The 17019-nt window shown below is 44.1% G+C and overlaps 1 protein-coding gene across 8 annotated transcripts in view; it reads right to left on the minus strand.

Moving 5' to 3' along the window:
- Positions 1–15354, minus strand: part of LOC137624434 (serine/arginine repetitive matrix protein 2-like) — a 111253-nt gene extending 95899 nt beyond the window's left edge. For 4 of the 8 annotated variants that reach the window (XM_068355198.1, XM_068355192.1, XM_068355197.1 and 1 more), the window contains exons 1-2: positions 15274–15354; positions 5767–5959 (exon numbers count right to left, since the gene is read on the minus strand). In XM_068355198.1, coding sequence (XP_068211299.1) covers positions 5767–5931 — 165 coding nt within the window. In that variant the 5' untranslated portion in view covers positions 5932–5959; positions 15274–15354. The other 4 variants (XM_068355193.1, XM_068355191.1, XM_068355195.1 and 1 more) reach the window with 4 other exon arrangements.
- Positions 15355–17019: the final 1665 nt, after the last annotated feature.

Genomic DNA, 17019 nt, shown 5'->3' on the forward strand with positions numbered 1-17019 from the left:
CACGGGTCCACTGTGTTGTCCCGCCATGCTTGCCAATAATGTTTGAGGCATCCCCCCACCTGAGGGGTGGGAAGGAGTAGGGGGCCTCTCTCCCTATCTCCTTCTAGGGAGACGGTTGGAACGGCCTCTCCTTGACCCAGAGAATTTGGGCTTAAAGGTGGCTTGAGGTTGGGCACCACCCCTCCTGGAGGGCCGAGGAAATTGGTGCCAGGAGGAGGCGGAAGCCTCCTGCCTAGCCGGGGGCGTCGGCAGGTAGGCCCCATCTGCAGAAGGTCTTCTCACATGGGGTCGCCTAGGTAACTGCTGTCTGGGCTCGGCCGTACTCTTCATTTTGTTGACTCTCTCAGAACCGTATCCCTTCTCCTCAGGACCCAGTTGGCCGTCTGAGTAAGGGACTGAAAGGTACGAAACTTCATAGCCTTACCCCCCCAAGCGGATTAATGCTTGCAGAAAAGCCTGGTTGTCAGGGACTGACAGGTCGTGTGAAAGCTGAAACCCTGCCAACGTACAGGCCCATCAGTCCAGCCAAGAGGTGACATTAACGATATCTTGTGAAGTATCCTCCATCATGGCGGCCTCCGCTTGTGAGAAGACCACTGGTGCGTTTAGGCTGCGCTCGTCCATGTTGCCCTGGTTCAGGGTAGCGACCGCTTCCTACAATGTGCGAGGACCTGAGTGTCGACCGTCAGGCACATAGAATTTCTTCTGGGTCTTGAGACCCGGTAGGAGCTTGAAGGAACCCTGTGCCCTCAACAAATTCTTAGGGCCTGACACAAAACGGTTCACATGCTCAATTCCCAGGGCAATATCAGGTGGTAACGGTAGGGTCAGGGACGGTTCCCGCTGGACAGGACTGTCAACCATCCTGCCCAGACCTGAGAGCCAAGCTTGCTCTGCTGCTGGCTGAGGCTTGTCTAATCTATGGTGCTGTTGGATGAGCGCTAACACCTTACGATAAGACGAGACCTCGTCCGGGGAGCACTCGCCTGAGCCCACAAGCTCGTCCACGATCTGCCCCTCCACGTCGGAGGTTTCATCGAATACGGATGGATCCACGAGCTCTGAGGCATCCCTCCCCTCCTGGGTGGGTGGTGGAGCGGCTGCCTCCATCACTGGTAGAGCCGCCGGAAGGAGGTAGCCGTCATGGGTCTACCCCCTCCCGGGACCATCCGGACAGTGCTGGTCGTTGGTCGCGGCAGCGGTGAATCCCGAAACTTGGCCAAGGCCGCTGCGACGAAAGATCCTGGAGTTGAGCCGCTGGGTCTAACCAGAAGGAGTTCCCGACACACGGGTGGAGCCGCTGACTTACTAGGTCGGGGCAACTGAAAGTGTGCCAACGGCTGCGCCCAACGAGTGGGCGGAGCCGAAGAGACACTGTGCAAGGGTACAGAAGCGGCTCCAGCAGCCACCGAGGCAGACACTGGAGCAGCAACCTTCTTGCTAGAACTACGGTAATATACCTGTTCCTCGATGAAGACTTCTTCCTGTACCTCCTCCTCAAGGACTTCGACCTCTTCCTGATTGGGCTGACGTGGGAGCTTGGTCTTTTCCTCCTAGAATGCTTTCTCTTCCTCCTGGAGTCCCGTCCACTGGAACTGTCTGATGAGTAGGAGCTGCAGGAAGAGTGGTCGTCGGAAGAATACGAGGTTGCTGAGTCGTCCGTTTCGATAACAAGCCTCCTGGGGGTCCTTGGTCTGGAAATCGGGGTCGAGGGTTCCATGAAGTCCGGCGGAAGCGTAGCTGATGGCGCCGGGGGTGAGCAGATGGCGGGTCAAGAGGCGAACCACCCGTCAAATTCCTCCTCCTGCCTCATGGGGGACCTGACGAGAGTCCTAGGTGCTGTCCAAACGATGGAGTCGGGGTCCGATGAGCACGTGGGTCATCTTTCTTTGTTCCAACCACCCCGGGAACCCGCTGAACCTGAAAAACACTGCTCGGGCGTGAGGGTAGGCGCTGATTCGGGCTTCCCCCACACCGGGTCTTCACTTAAGACGGGTCCTGCGGGCACCAGGCCGTCGTCCACTAAACACACTTCCGCTAAACTAGCAGAACCCCCCCTCGTCTGCGAAGGCCCCTTATCCACAGGTTCCCCGATATCAGACTCATGGGGAACGGCAATGGGCCATTTCCCCGAAACGGACTTACCTCGTCCCCTATTCTGGGTAGGGGAAGGTGAAGAACCCCTCTCTGACTGGGCTGAGGGCAACATAAGCGGCGAAACAAGGCCCGACTTCTTCGGAGATCTCTTAGATGCCTTCTTTTTCTTCCTAGCGAACAAGGTCCATTGATGCTCCGGCCAAGACTCGCACTCAGGACACGTGGAGGTCGGGGAACACTTATTCCCCAGACACGAGGAGCATAAGGTGTGCGGGTCGACCTCAGGCCTCGAGAGCCATGCTCCGCAAGACTTACCAGCTTGGGGCCCAAGACACCGACGCTGGGATTCCATGGTGAAAAGTGAACACGCAAGCGACACAAGAACACAAGGGAAAGGTGAGGAACACAACGGGAACACGTGGAACATAAGGCAACACGTGGGACAAGGGATGGAGAACACAAAGGAACACGTGGTACACAAGGTAATCGGACGGGATAAGAGAGAGAGAGCGGCGAGATGTAATCTATGCCGCGACCAGACGCTTACTGACGAGCTAACAAGCGCGGCCTCACGTGCTGACCAGGGGTTGCCCCAGGGCGAGTATCCTTCTGCCCCGGAGCGCACCGACAAGGTAGCCGAGAGAGGGGGAACTACGCAAAATTCTTGGTCGGTGATTAAGGAGATCCAAGATCCTCCTAAGAGAGTAGTTCGAGGTAAGTACTCCGAGTTGGAACAAAGGAACATTATTAAGGAACTATCAGTATTTGCAAATTCTTATGTAAAGCACATGTATGGTTTATAATGCCTGCCTGGTGATACCAAATATGACTTATGAAAGAAAAAGCAAATACACCCACACATATATACCAGGCTATTACCTTAGAATTTGAGCACTTCAACATCAAAATTCTTTCAACTACAGAAAGGCTGACTGCATTGAACAGATTAATATCAAGAATCACCAAAAACTTATTCTTTCACAGGGGTCCCTCCTAATCATCTACCTATTTAAAGAATGTTATAAGAGTTCTAAGCGAGCACAAAAGGATTTAAAATTAAACATCACATGTAATAATTCAAGAACCCCAAATAGCCATAATACTACCCAATCTAACCTATGACCTAACACACACTAATCCAATTATACTAAACTTGAAACATAATACTGTATGGTTGTTCAGAATTTTCATCATTTCCTCGTCTTGTGACCACCATACATAGAATATGAGCAAATCTGCACCGTAAGATTGTGTTATCAGGGGTATTACTTGCTGAACATACGGCAAAATAGATTTATATTTTAGAAAATATATCAACCCCTCAAGGGGATCCATTAAAAAATTGTCCTAAACTACAATAAGCCTAGAGTGAGAAAAAAAAATTTCATGTTTTAAAGGGACTTTTACATAAAATAAACTGTACAGTACATACATTTCCATATGTCCTAATAATAACAGATTTTCCAGTTACAATACCATACATAGAAAAAGATATTCATGAGAAAAAGGAATCATACTATACCTATAATTAACTGAAATACTCACCAACCACATGAATAAAACAGAGCATACTATTAATTATACCATGCTCTTGTGTTCATCATGAACAGTGCATGGATGAGGGTCATCTGCTAGCAAAAGAGTGCTAAGCTGTCACTCTCACATGCTGGCTTGACAACCCCCTCAGCCATAGCTTGTATAAACAGGGCCAACAAAAAGCCACATGAGGCTCTGCAGTGAAACCATAGCCACACATAGATAAAACTATGGTCTCGGATACAAGCAAAACGGCTTATGCATCTCACACCCTCCTATCTCAGGGGCAAGCAAGAGCAGCCCAGGCATTAGAATTAGTTAAACTGATGCATTCATTGAATTTCTTACAGCTCAATCAATCAGCTCAGAAGACTTGAAAATCAAGATGTTGAAATACTGATATCTCCAAATGCCATGTTGATCATCACGTTAGGTTTTCGCGGAATAATATTGTTCTGAAAGCTCCATTACTTTCCTTCACCAATGAACGAACACAAAGATCCAGGTTTTCCCTATGCATTTTGTATGAATATTTCATTGAAGGGCTGGACCCTTTACATACAAAAATAGAGGCCATAGTGAAAGTATCTCTTAATTTTAAACTGCATACTTCAATTACGGACGAAACCATTGTCCACTGGTTGTTTCTCTGAGGAATCACAAGATATCGAAGTTCAATTTAATACGACTATCTCTGAGATGAAGTTTGCAAAATATTTTTGAGGACTTGAAGAAATATAAACTTTTCTTTGTGCAGTATGGTAAACCACTTTAAATAAGTACTTATCAATGGGGAGGGATCTAATACAATAACAAAAATTTGATAATACAAATCATGTCAAAGTTAATTGAAGAAACCACAATGAATGCAGAACTACTTGGTAGTATTTTGTTGCAATTCTAATACAAATATACATAGCGTATGTTCTAAAAATGAACTCAGGATTACAGGAGTAAAATTACTTTTATATGAGATCTACTAAATATTTGCAAAGCAAATATCCTTTCTCCCACCAAGCATGAAATAAAAGGGTAATGTTATTTTTGCAAACTCCAATCAAAGACTTTCTAGCTTGTGAAAGTAGTAACTGGTACTCAATAGTTTCCTTCCGTCACTCTTCCCAACATTTCACTAAATTCACAATTTCTTTGATGAACTTTTAAATGTTGCATTTTAAACCACTGACCAACTTCATTAAAATATCACATTTTTACACTGGTTTCACATTACTTTATTTCTACTCCAGAATGTCAACTTCTTGAGATCAAGACCACTACAGTAATCCATTACTACGCATATCTAAAATGTAAAAGTGCACGGAGCACGCGACATTCTTGATGCGCTTGAAGAAGCATTCAGATAATTTGTTCAGTTCAAAGGAATGGATAAACTCTGGCCCAATGTTCACTTATTTCGGAAGCAATCCAAGCAACGATAATCATCGACACAGATTATGTTGGCATCTATAAGGACCAATGTCCTGCAAAAGGCTGTCCCTTTACATGCACTTCACTATCAAAAAATCACTTAGTCATTTCGTTAATAACTGATACGTATTACTCACTTCTAGGTGGCCGTAACTTCACGGTTTCTTTACCAAAACATTGTCAAAAGTTCTGCTTACGATTTACGGATTCAAACATTAACCGGTAACTCGAAATCACACACAAGCAAGTAATTACAGCTAATTTTATATTCGCAAATACGAATTTCCATGGAAGAAGGTCTACCCATCCATCATGCGGCAAATTCAAACCCTAATCCTACAGAAGGTGTAGGTATGGAAATTATGATTTTCCTCAAGCGACTGTAAACAAACTAAGATTTGCAAGCCATTGAATTTTTCAACCAAAGAAATTAAATTACTAATCCCCATTTCATGAAAGATATTAATAAAATCTGTAAACATTGAAAGTTTAAAAAAAATATTTTCACCATCATGAGTTTAACATTTACGTATTATAAACAAATAAAATTATCCTACATAAAAAATAAAATAAAATAAAGAACCAAAACATCAAGAATGAAAATAATAGTTCTAATCCCAAAGTTACTTCCCTAATAAGGCCTGCAAAACCTTAGAAAAACATGAATTCAACACCTTGAGCCTATAAAACAAGTATAGTACACACCACTGCTCGCAAATTTCTCACCCTCGGTGATGCTGGTCGACGCACGGGTGATCGTTTGCGCGGAGATTTGGGGTGTGGTGAGCGAGGTCTTGGGGACCTTGGCCGCGGAGATCTTGGTCTTGGAGACCTAGGTCTCGGAGTTCGCCGCACCGGTGAGCGAGCCATCCTCAAACGACACTCACCTCGTCTTACCCTGCAATGGAAGGATAAAAATTTAATTATTCTAATATGTTATTTTCATTAGTAAAATAAATTTTTGAATATACTTACCCGATAATCATGTAGCTGTCAACTCCGTTGCCCGACAGAATTCTACGGAAGGGATACGCCAGCGATCACTATACTAGAAGGGGGTGTACTCACCAGCGCCACCTGTGGCCAGGTACTGCAGTACTTCTTGTTGACACCACCTCAATTTTTCCTCGGTCCACTGGTTCTCTATGGGGAGGAAGGGTGGGTCAATTAAATCATGATTATCGGGTAAGTATATTCAAAAATTTATTTTACTAATGAAAATAACATTTTTCAATATTAAACTTACCCGATAATCATGTAGCTGATTCACACCCAGGGAGGTGGGTGAAAACCAGTGTACATGAATATAAGTAAGCTAAGTATCCCGTATTTCATATTATCAGTTATTCAAAATAACAATGAAATTATAAGTACCTGGTAAGAAAGTCGACTTGAACCATTACTCTGCCTTTAATAAGTTCGTCTTCCTTACTGAGCGCAGCGTTCCTCTTAGGAGGCTGAACAACCCTAAGGTGCTGAAGTATAAAGGGCTGCAACCCATACTAAAGGACCTCTACACAACCTCTAACCTAGGCGCTTCTCAAGAACGAATTGACCACCCGCCAAAACAAAAAGGATGCGGAAGGCTTCTTAGCCTACCGTAACAACCCAAAAAACAACAATAAAAGCATTCAAGAGAAAGGTTAAAAAAGGTTATGGGATTAAGGGAATGTAGTGGCTGAGCCCTCACCTACTACTGCACTCGCTGCTACGAATGGTCCCAGGGTGTAGCAGTTCTCGTAAAGAGACTGGACATCTTTGAGATAAAATGATGCAAACACTGACTTGCTCCTCCAATAAGTTGCATCCATAATACTCTGCAGAGAACAGTTCTGTTTAAAGGCCATCGAAGTGGCTACAGCTCTCACTTCGTGGGTCCTTACCTTCAGCAAAGCAAGGTCTTCATCCTTCATGTGAGAATGAGCTTCTCTAATCAGAAGCCTTATATAATACGAAACTGCGTTTTTGGACATAGGCATCGAAGGTTTCTTGATGGCACACCATAAGGCTTCTGACTGTCCTCGTATAGGTTTTGACCTATTAAGATAGTATTTCAGAGCTCTGACAGGGCAAAGAACTCTCTCTAGCTCGTTACCCACCATGTTGGAAAGGCTAGGAATTTCGAACGATCTAGGCCAAGGACGTGAAGGAAGTTCATTTTTAGCTAAAAATCCGAGCTGTAAAGAACATGTTGCTGATTCGGATGTGAATCCTATGTTCTTGCTGAAGGCGTGAACCTCACTAACTCTTTTAGCTGTTGCAAGGCAGACGAGGAAAAGAGTTTTTAGAGTAAGGTCTTTGAAGGAAGCTGACTGGAGAGGTTCGAACCTAGGAGACATAAGGAACCTTAAGACTACGTCTAGATTCCAGCCTGGAGTGGACAAACGACGTTCTTTAGAAGTCTCGAAAGATTTAAGGATGTCTTGAAGGTCCTTGTTGGAGGAAAGATCCAAACCTCTGTGGCGGAGAACTGAAGCCAACATACTTCTGTACCCTTTAATCGTAGGAGCCGAAAGAGATCTAACATTCCTTAGATGTAATAGAAAGTCAGCAACTTGGGTTACAGAGGTATTGGTAGAGGAAACTGCATTGGCTCTGCACCAGCTTCGGAAGACTTCCCACTTGGATTGATAGACTCTACGAGTGGATACCCTCCTTGCTCTGGCAATCGCTCTGGCTGCCTCCTTCGAAAAGCCTCTAGCTCTAGCGAATCTTTCGACAGTCTGAAGGCAGTCAGACGAAGAGCGTGGAGGTTTGGATGTACCTTGTTTACGTGAGGTTGACGTAGAAGGTCCACTCTTAGAGGGAGAGTCCTGGGAACGTCGACCAGCCATTGTAGTACCTCTGTGAACCATTCTCTTGCAGGCCAAAGGGGAGCAACTAGCGTCAGCCGTGTCCCTTCGTGAGAGACGAACTTCTGAATGACTCTGTTGATGATCTTGAACGGCGGGAATGCATATAGGTCGAGATGGGACCAATCCAGCAGAAAAGCATCCACGTGAACTGCTGCTGGGTCTGGAACTGGGGAACAGTACAAAGGAAGCCTCTTGGTCATGGAGGTGGCGAACAGATCTATCGTAGGCTGACCCCACAAGGTCCAAAGTCTGTTGCACACGCTCTTGTGAAGGGTCCATTCCGTGGGGATGACTTGATCTTTCCTGCTGAGGCGATCTGCTGAGACGTTCATGTTGCCCTGAATGAACCTCGTTACCAGTGTGAGGTTTAGACTTCTTGACCAAATGAGGAGGTCCCTTGCTATCTCGTACAGCTTCCTCGAATGGGTCCCTCCCTGCTTGGAGATGTAAGCCAAGGCTGTGGTGTTGTCGGAGTTCACCTCCACCACCTTGTCTAGCAGGAGGGACTTGAAGTTCATTAAGGCCAGATGAACTGCCAGCAGCTCCTTGCAGTTGATGTGGAGCGTTTCCTGTTCCTTGTTCCATGTTCCCGAGCATTCCTGTCCGTCCAAGGTTGCGCCCCAGCCCGAGTCTGATGCGTCCGAAAAGAGATGAAGATTGGGGGTCTGAATCGCTAACGATAGACCCTCCTTGAGAAGGATGTTGGTCTTCCACCACATGAGAGTAGTCTTCATCTCTTTGGTGACAGGAATAGAGACCGCTTCGAGCGTCAAATCCTTGTCCCAGTGAGCTGCTAGATGGAATTGGAGAGGGCGGAGGTGGAGTCTCCCTAACTCGATGAACAGGGCTAACGATGACAGGGTCCCTGTTAGACTCATCCACTGTCTCACCGAGCAACTGTTCCTCTTCAGCATGCTCAGGATGCACTCTAGGGCTTGGCTGATTCTTGGGGTCGATGGAAAAGCCCGAAAAGCTTGACTCCGAATCTCCATTCCCAGGTAAACGATGGATTGGGAGGGAATGAGTTGGGACTTTTCTAAGTTGACCAAAAGACCCAGTTCCTTGATCAAGTCCAAAGTCCAGTTGAGACTCTCCAGACAGCGACGACTTGTGGGGGCTCTTAACAGCCAGTCGTCTAAATAAAGGGAGGCTCTGATGTCCGCTAAGTGGAGGAATTTTGCAATATTCCTCATCAGACGCCTAAACACCATAGGCGCTGTGCTTAGGCCAAAACACAGGGCTTGGAATTGGTACACAACCTTTCCAAAAACGAATCTCAGGAAAGGTTGGGAGTCTGGATGAATAGGAACGTGAAAGTAAGCGTCTTTCAGATCCAACGAGACCATCCAGTCCTCCTGCCTGACCGCTGCTAGGACCGACTTCGTCGTCTCCATAGTGAACGTCTGCTTGGTGACATAAGCATTGAGCGCACTGACGTCCAGCACCGGTCTCCAACCTCCTGTCTTCTTGGCCACCAGAAAGAGACGGTTGTAGAAGCCCGGGGATTGATGATCCCGGACTATCACCACTGCCTTCTTCTGTAACAGGAGCGACACCTCCTGGTGTAACGCTAGCCTCTTGTCCTTTTCCTTGTAGTTGGGAGAGAGGTTGATGGGAGAAGTGGTCAGAGGGGGATTGCGGCAGAATGGTATCCTGTAACCCTCCCTTAGCCACTTGACAGACTGGGCGTCTGCACCTCTTCTTTCCCAAGCTTGCCAGAAGATCTTGAGTCTGGCTCCTACTGCTGTCTGGAGAGGAGGAGAGTCAGTGTTTGCCTTTTGAAGTCTTGGGACCTTTCTTAGACCTGCCCCTGTAAGCGTCTGGACGGGTACTGCCTCGGCTGGGGGCTCTGCCACGAAAGGGCGGAATAAATCTTGTAGCAGGAGTATCGGCCACTGGGGTGCGGTAAGTTCTAGGAACTGAAGGAGCAACCTTAGCCTTACGAGCTGAAGAGGCCACAAGGTCATGAGTGTCCTTCTGAATAAGGGCCGCAGACAATTCCTTGATAAGCTCCTCAGGGAACAGGAACTTAGAAAGCGGAGCAAAAAGTAATTGAGACCTTTGACAAGAGGTGATACCAGTGGAAAGAAAAGTGCAAAGTTGTTCCCTTTTCTTGAGTACTCCTGAAACAAACATTGAGGCAAGTTCGCCGGACCCATCGCGAATTGCTTTATCCATACAGGACATTATAAGCATGGCTGAGTCCTTGTCAGCAGGGGCAGTCTTCTTGCTCAAGGCCCCCAGGCACCAGTCGAGAAAATTGAAAATCTCAAAGGCGCGAAAGACACCCTTTAAGAAGTGGTCTAAGTCGGAAAAGGTCCAGCAGACCTTAGAGCGCCTCATAGCCGATCTACGTGGAGAGTCAACCAAACTTGAGAAGTCAGCCTGGGCAGAGGCAGGGATTCCCAAGCCTGGTTCCTCTCCTGTGGCATACCATACGCCCGCCTTAGAAGTCAGCTTAGTAAGAGGGAACATAAATGAAGTCTTCCCTAGTTGCTGTTTGGACTGCAACCAATCCCCTAACATTCTTAAAGCTCTCTTAGAGGATCTAGCAAAGACGAGCTTAGTGTAGGCCGACTTAACAGGTTGCATGCCTAGAGAAAACTCAGATGGAGGAGAGCGAGGGGTAGCAGAAACAAAATGATCCGGGTAAACCTCTCTGAAAAGAGCCAGGACCTTGCGAAAGTCGATGGAGGGTGGTAACGACTTGGGTTCCTCCACGTCCGAAGAGGGATCATCTAGGTGCGCAGCTTCCTCCTCAGATACCTCATCACCTGAGTGTTGAGAAGCGAGAGGTAAAGTTACAGCGGTGTGCTGAACAGCAGAATCCTGACAAGCGGTTGCATAAACACTTGCGGTCTCATCCTCAAGTCTCTGTTGAAGAGGATGAGGGCTGGTAATGACAAAGTCATGAGGCTGGGATGAAGGAGGTTCTGCGGAGGTTTGAGGAGCAAGTGTGGTGAGAGGCGACTGTATAAAAACCTGAGGTTCAGGCTGCAAAGACTGGTCAAGTAGAGGAGAAGGTGGTAGGTGCATGCGTTGAGGTGGCTGACTCATTGCATGAGGTTCCTGTCTCAAGAGTTGCGCTTGCTTCAAGGGTTGAGGTGGTTGCGCAGTAGCAGATTCCTGTCTCACGAGTTGAGGTTCTTGAGGTGTGAGCTGCGAGAGTTGAGGTGGCGGCTGCGCAGAACGCGGTTCCTGTCTCACGAGTTGAGGTTCTTGAGGTGCTTGCCTCGAGAGTTGAGGATCTCGCCTTGAGGAAAGTGGAGGTAGCAGCTGCGAGAGCTGAGGTGGCTGTCTCAAGGATGGTAGAGGTTGTCGTACCTCAAGAGGTTGCTGCCTCAAGGATGGTCTTACTGCAAGAAACTCTTGCCTCAAAGGAAGAGGAGGTTGTAAGGCATAAGACTCCTGTCCCCATTGTTGAGGAGGTTGTCGCGTGGTAAGAGATTCCTGCCTTAAGGAAGGTGGAGGTTGCTGCACAACGCTGGTAACTGGCAACTCCCAACGCGGTAGCTCACGCATGGAGGTAGCTTGAGGAACCTCAACTTCGTACGTCTGGCAGACTGGACTGCGGTGAGGAGGAGCGCTCGCAGGAGGAGGTGTAACCTTCTCTGCCTGAAACTCACGCATTAAGACCGCAAGCTGTGACTGCATGGACTGCAGCAAAGCCATCTTGGGATCAACAGACGATGAGGTCTGTTGAGGCAAAGCCTTAACAGAAGATGAGGTCTGTTGAGGCATCGCCTTACCTCTCTTAGGAGGTGTGCAGTCACCTGATGACTGCGGCGAGTCAGAGCTAACCCAATGACTGCATCCGGGTTGTTGAACTCGTGAGGTCTGGACTTTACGTTTAAGAGGTCTTGAGACCTGAGTCCAGCGTTTTCTCCCCGAAAATTCTTCTGCAGACGAGGAAAATAAAGGCTCAATCGTCTGAGAGTGGAAGTGACGATCTCTGTAAGATACGCCCGCAACCACCGAGGATACTTCTGTGCGCCGATCAAGGCCTGCCGAACCCTTTTGCCCTTCGACATTGCTTCTCCCCTGGGCTTGGGAGCTTGCAAGAGGTCCCGGACTGGGAGGACGACTGGCACGCACAGAAGAACCCTCACGCACAACACTGACACTGACACTAGCACTCGGCACAGCACTGGCACTACCACTTCCCACTGCACTTTTCACCTTAAGTTCCTTGACGTCCGCCAAGAGGAACTTGTGGTCACTCACTACCGATTCCACTTTATCACCTAAAGCCTGAATGGCACGTAAAACATCGGACATATCAGGCTGAGCACAAATAGTAGGTTCGGGGGTAGCCACTACAGGGGGAGGAAAAGGTTGAGGATCATGGGGTGAGGAATAAAGCGAAGAGCAAGCCGAACTCCTCCTAACTCTCTCTCTCTCTAACTTAGTGGTATACTTAAGGAATCGAACAAAATCAAGTTCCGAAAGTCCGGCGCATTCCTCACATCGATCTTCCAACTGACAGGATTTTCCCCTACAGTCGGAACAAGCGGTGTGAGGATCAACCGAGGCCTTCGGAATACGCCTAATACAAGTCCTACATCGTCTTTGGGGAGGGGCTTGAGAAAGGTCGGACATCTTGAATCAAAGAGCTAGTCAAGGGGGATTCCAAATAAAGCAAAAGATCGTTAACCATTAATCAAATCAATATAAAAGCTATCTAAGCTAACAGACAAGTTTCCAGTATAGCGAAAGCTGAAATCTTAGAGCAATACTTCACCAAAAACCGTGAACAAGACTCCAAAATTATAAGCGTATCCATATAGGTCTTGCCGGAAGCACGACAGAGGAAAAATTGAGGTGGTGTCAACAAGAAGTACTGCAGTACCTGGCCACAGGTGGCGCTGGTGAGTACACCCCCTTCTAGTATAGTGATCGCTGGCGTATCCCTTCCGTAGAATTCTGTCGGGCAACGGAGTTGACAGCTACATGATTATCGGGTAAGTTTAATATTGAAAATTTTCTAACAAGATCTATTGGTCATATGACTATCCTTATTATCATTGTTTTCATCATCCTCAATACTGTATCATTATTCTTGTCAGAATTAATATCAAGTACTATCATGACAAATATTATCATCATTACCTTTACAGTATTATTATTATTATTATCATTATTATTACTATTATTACAGTACAGAACTGTATTACCATTAATATTACTGTACTGTTATTGTCATCATTATTACAGCATTGTATTGTATTATCATTGACACTATTATTATCATCGGTCGCATTACCTGTACTGTTCAGTAATACCATTACCATTATTACTAAAGTACCTACAGTATACAGAAAGGTTTTTGTTTAATTAAATGCTCCCTTATATAAAACTATTGCCTCTCGAACATCTGCTCCTACGGGAATATAGAGACTCTTCATGTACACACTTAGTCTAATGAACACTCCCACAAAACTCTCACCTGTAAGAAAGCACATGCACCTTTATGGCACTAACCTCTTCACATAAGAATGCTCTCACCCTCACCTATTCGTGCATGTGAGCCAAAATCTTAATGTGAATTTTTCAGACTTAGAAGAATCACCTGTTTGCATATGTGGCCCTATGCCCGTTTGTGCATCCTCCTGCTAAAAAACACTTCCATGTCCACCCTTATATGCTTTCTTCTGGCCCTGCATGTTCACTACTAGCAATAACTCCTGCTGCACACTTATCCTTCTGCGTGCATAACTATTTACACCAACTCTTAGGGATGAGTGGACACAATAGCAGGAAAAAAGTCTTTCCCTACAATGATCGAGTTAGCCAGACTAAATTCCACCTTGTCAATGGCAGCAGCTACTAAGCCACATATCATCATTGGAGAAACTTGTTCCTCACAGCAATCTACATCTATGGTCATTTCAATGGTCTCTGAAGACACTGGTTACAGCCAAGCGATTCTCCTCATTGTCTAGTTCCTGTGGAACAGGAAGTAGGATCAGATCTAGACTGGTGGCTGAGAGATGAGAACCTCTTCAATGGGATTCCTCTGGAATGTCCTACCCCCGAGATATTGGTACAATATTTTGATAAATGTAAGCTAGAAAGATAATTTGTAGACTTAGTTGAACCTCAGGATGATTCTTCTACTGATATGTTTATTGAAATGAAAGAAAGTTTCACATCAAAAGGCTTCTCACTGGGGAACATAGTTGTGTAAATGAAGAAGCAAAGCACAAGTTACTTTGGGTTGTGTTGGGTTATTTTTCCTAATCCACAGTAGCCAAAGTTGCTTAACACTGGTAACTTTTTCTGTAATTTTACATTAAATGTACGTTCAGTAACAGGTGTTTATATAAGGTCCGAATCAACCAACCATGAAGGTCCGAATCAGCCTTAATAGAGTCTGAAAGAGCCAGAAAAGGTTCCGAATCAGCACGGCGTGAATCAGCCTCGGTCCGAATAAGCCGTACCTCCCCTTGCCTCTACCTTTTATGAGAGATCTTTAAACCCTAAAATATGGTTTGAGCCTCACGGGAAAAGACTAGGGAGGCCAATTGGGGGCAAAGACTAGGGAGGCCAATTGGGGACAAAGACTAGGGAGGCCAATTGAGGGCAAAGACTAGGGAGGCCAATTGGGGGCAAAGACTAAGGAGGCTAATTAGGGGAAAGACTAGGGAGGCCAATTGGGGGCAAAGACCCAGGATGCTCACAGTTTCCAGTGAGATATTAGAGAATGGCTGACGGTCGCCTACAGGAATAAATATAATTTTCAAAGAAAACGAGTTTTTCTATTGGTATTATTAGAAAATGTGTTGTCCCGACCGGAACTATAATAATACTGGTTTCTCGGTAGCCTAAAGCTCACTTAAAAGCCGCTACTGTACCGACATCAAATTTCTAGCCTTAACCTACCTAATTATTTTCAATATCTGGCATTTTTAAACAAATTTATTTTGCCCTTCCTAAGATCACCGTACATTAAACGGTAAATTAGGGCGTATTGAACATATGTAAGTTCTTATTCGGTACCTGTAGACTTGATTATGCCAAATTTCACAGATAAAACTGGCCAATAGTCATAACTAATCTACAAGAGTTATAATCCCTCTACATACCTTAACTGGCTTCAAAGTTCTGCAAATAGAAACACCCACCGGGGGCTAAGCTTCAAAAATAGGCCCCGGGGGAGATGAGGAACAGATCGATGGCAAAGGGCGTCGTCGACATTACAAGAAAGGGTCGCATACAAACTTTCGGAAATGGTCTTAATTCTTACGTAAGGAATGTATAACGTATTCGTTAACAACGTGGACTTATTCTCTGATAACCAACGTTCCTTTTAAAATCACATAGGATACAACATTGACTTTACATTCATACAAAATACCTTAATATAAACGGCGGACGATTTCACGAAATTGTTATGACGGACGGTCGTCTATCCCGATCAGTGTTGCCAGGTATTTTTACCTAATGTAGCACAAATACTTAAAAAGTAGCGACTTTTAAGTAAAAGTAGCACAAATCATCATTAATTTATAATGTATACGTTGTATATACATTAAATATAAATATTTACAGGATAATACAAATTATTAACGTATTTCTTTTTACCCAAAGTAGCAAAAATACTTAAAAAGTCGCGAGTTTTAAGTAAAAGTAGCACAAATCATCATTAATTTATAATGTATACGTTGTATATACATTAAATATAAATATTTACAGGATAATACAAATTATTAACGTATTTCTTTTTACCCAAAGTAGCAAAAATACTTAAAAAGTCGCGAGTTTTAAGTAAAAGTAGCACAAATTATCATTAATTTATAACTTATACGTTATATATACATTGAATATAAATATTTACAGTATAATACAAATTATTAACGTATTTTTTTTTACCTAATGTAGCACAAATACTTAAAAAGTCGCAAGTTTTAAGTAAAAGTAGCACAAATTATCATTAATTTATAACTTATACGTTACATATACATTGAATATAAATATTTATAGCATAATAAAAATTACTAATTATCATATGTATATTATATGCACAAACAATAATAGCACAATAAAGTTAATCTTTTATCTCAGTCGTCGATTCTGGCTATAAGGTAGTTTCTTTTTTCAAAACTAAATCTTTTATTGCCCTTTTTTAAACAAACTTGAATTATCCCTTTTTAAAACTGAAATTTTCTTAAATCAACTTTGATCTCCTATTCCAGTTTTACAAGATTTATAATGGGCTTTAGTTACGTTTACTCTAGAAAAAGCTGAGACTGTAGAATACAAATTGGCCTACAACCAAAACATTACTTAATTTTTATTGCAAAGATATCTGCCAATCTATTATTATTATTATTATTATTATTATTATTATTATTATTATTATTATTATTATTATTATTATTATTATTATTATTATTATTATTATTATAGAAAAATAGTAGCCCAAATCAAACAAAAGAGCCCAAGTTCAATCAAAAGTAGCCCAATTTGGGATTTGTAGCTCAATCTGACAACGCTGATTCAGGATTCACCCCCAATTCCCCCTACCCATTCCCCCAGACCACTAATCCCCGACCAATGGGAATTCACGAGTCATTTTGTGAGAAATAAAATCTGCGTTCTTTTCAAATTTTCATTATATATTTTTACACTTTTTGATAATAATTTTCATTAATTTCACATTGTGATATTTTGACATATTTATTTATTAATTTATTATAATTGAGTATAATTATATAGGTGAAACTTTCCTTTTATATTAAAATACGTAGTGAAAGGTTCAAGTTGTCAAAATGTTTGTATGTTGGATGAACATTCTCTCTCTCTCTCTCTCTCTCTCTCTCTCTCTCTCTCTCTCTCTCTCTCTCTCTCTCTCTCTCTCCTCTCTCTCTCTCTCTCTCTCTCTCTCTCTCTCTCATGTAATGCGACATGGATTCTGTACCCAGGTTATCTTCGATCATGGACATGGGTGGATAATACCTCCATGGTTCACACCCATGTAACTCAATATCCGTACCTGGAGGGTGAAGTTGCAATAGATACTATGCATGTGTGTCTATATATATATATATATATATATATATATATATATATATATATATATATATATATATATATATATATA

Source organism: Palaemon carinicauda, chromosome 31 (genome assembly GCF_036898095.1).
Source record: "Palaemon carinicauda isolate YSFRI2023 chromosome 31, ASM3689809v2, whole genome shotgun sequence".
Taxonomy (NCBI): Eukaryota; Metazoa; Arthropoda; class Malacostraca; order Decapoda; family Palaemonidae; genus Palaemon; species Palaemon carinicauda.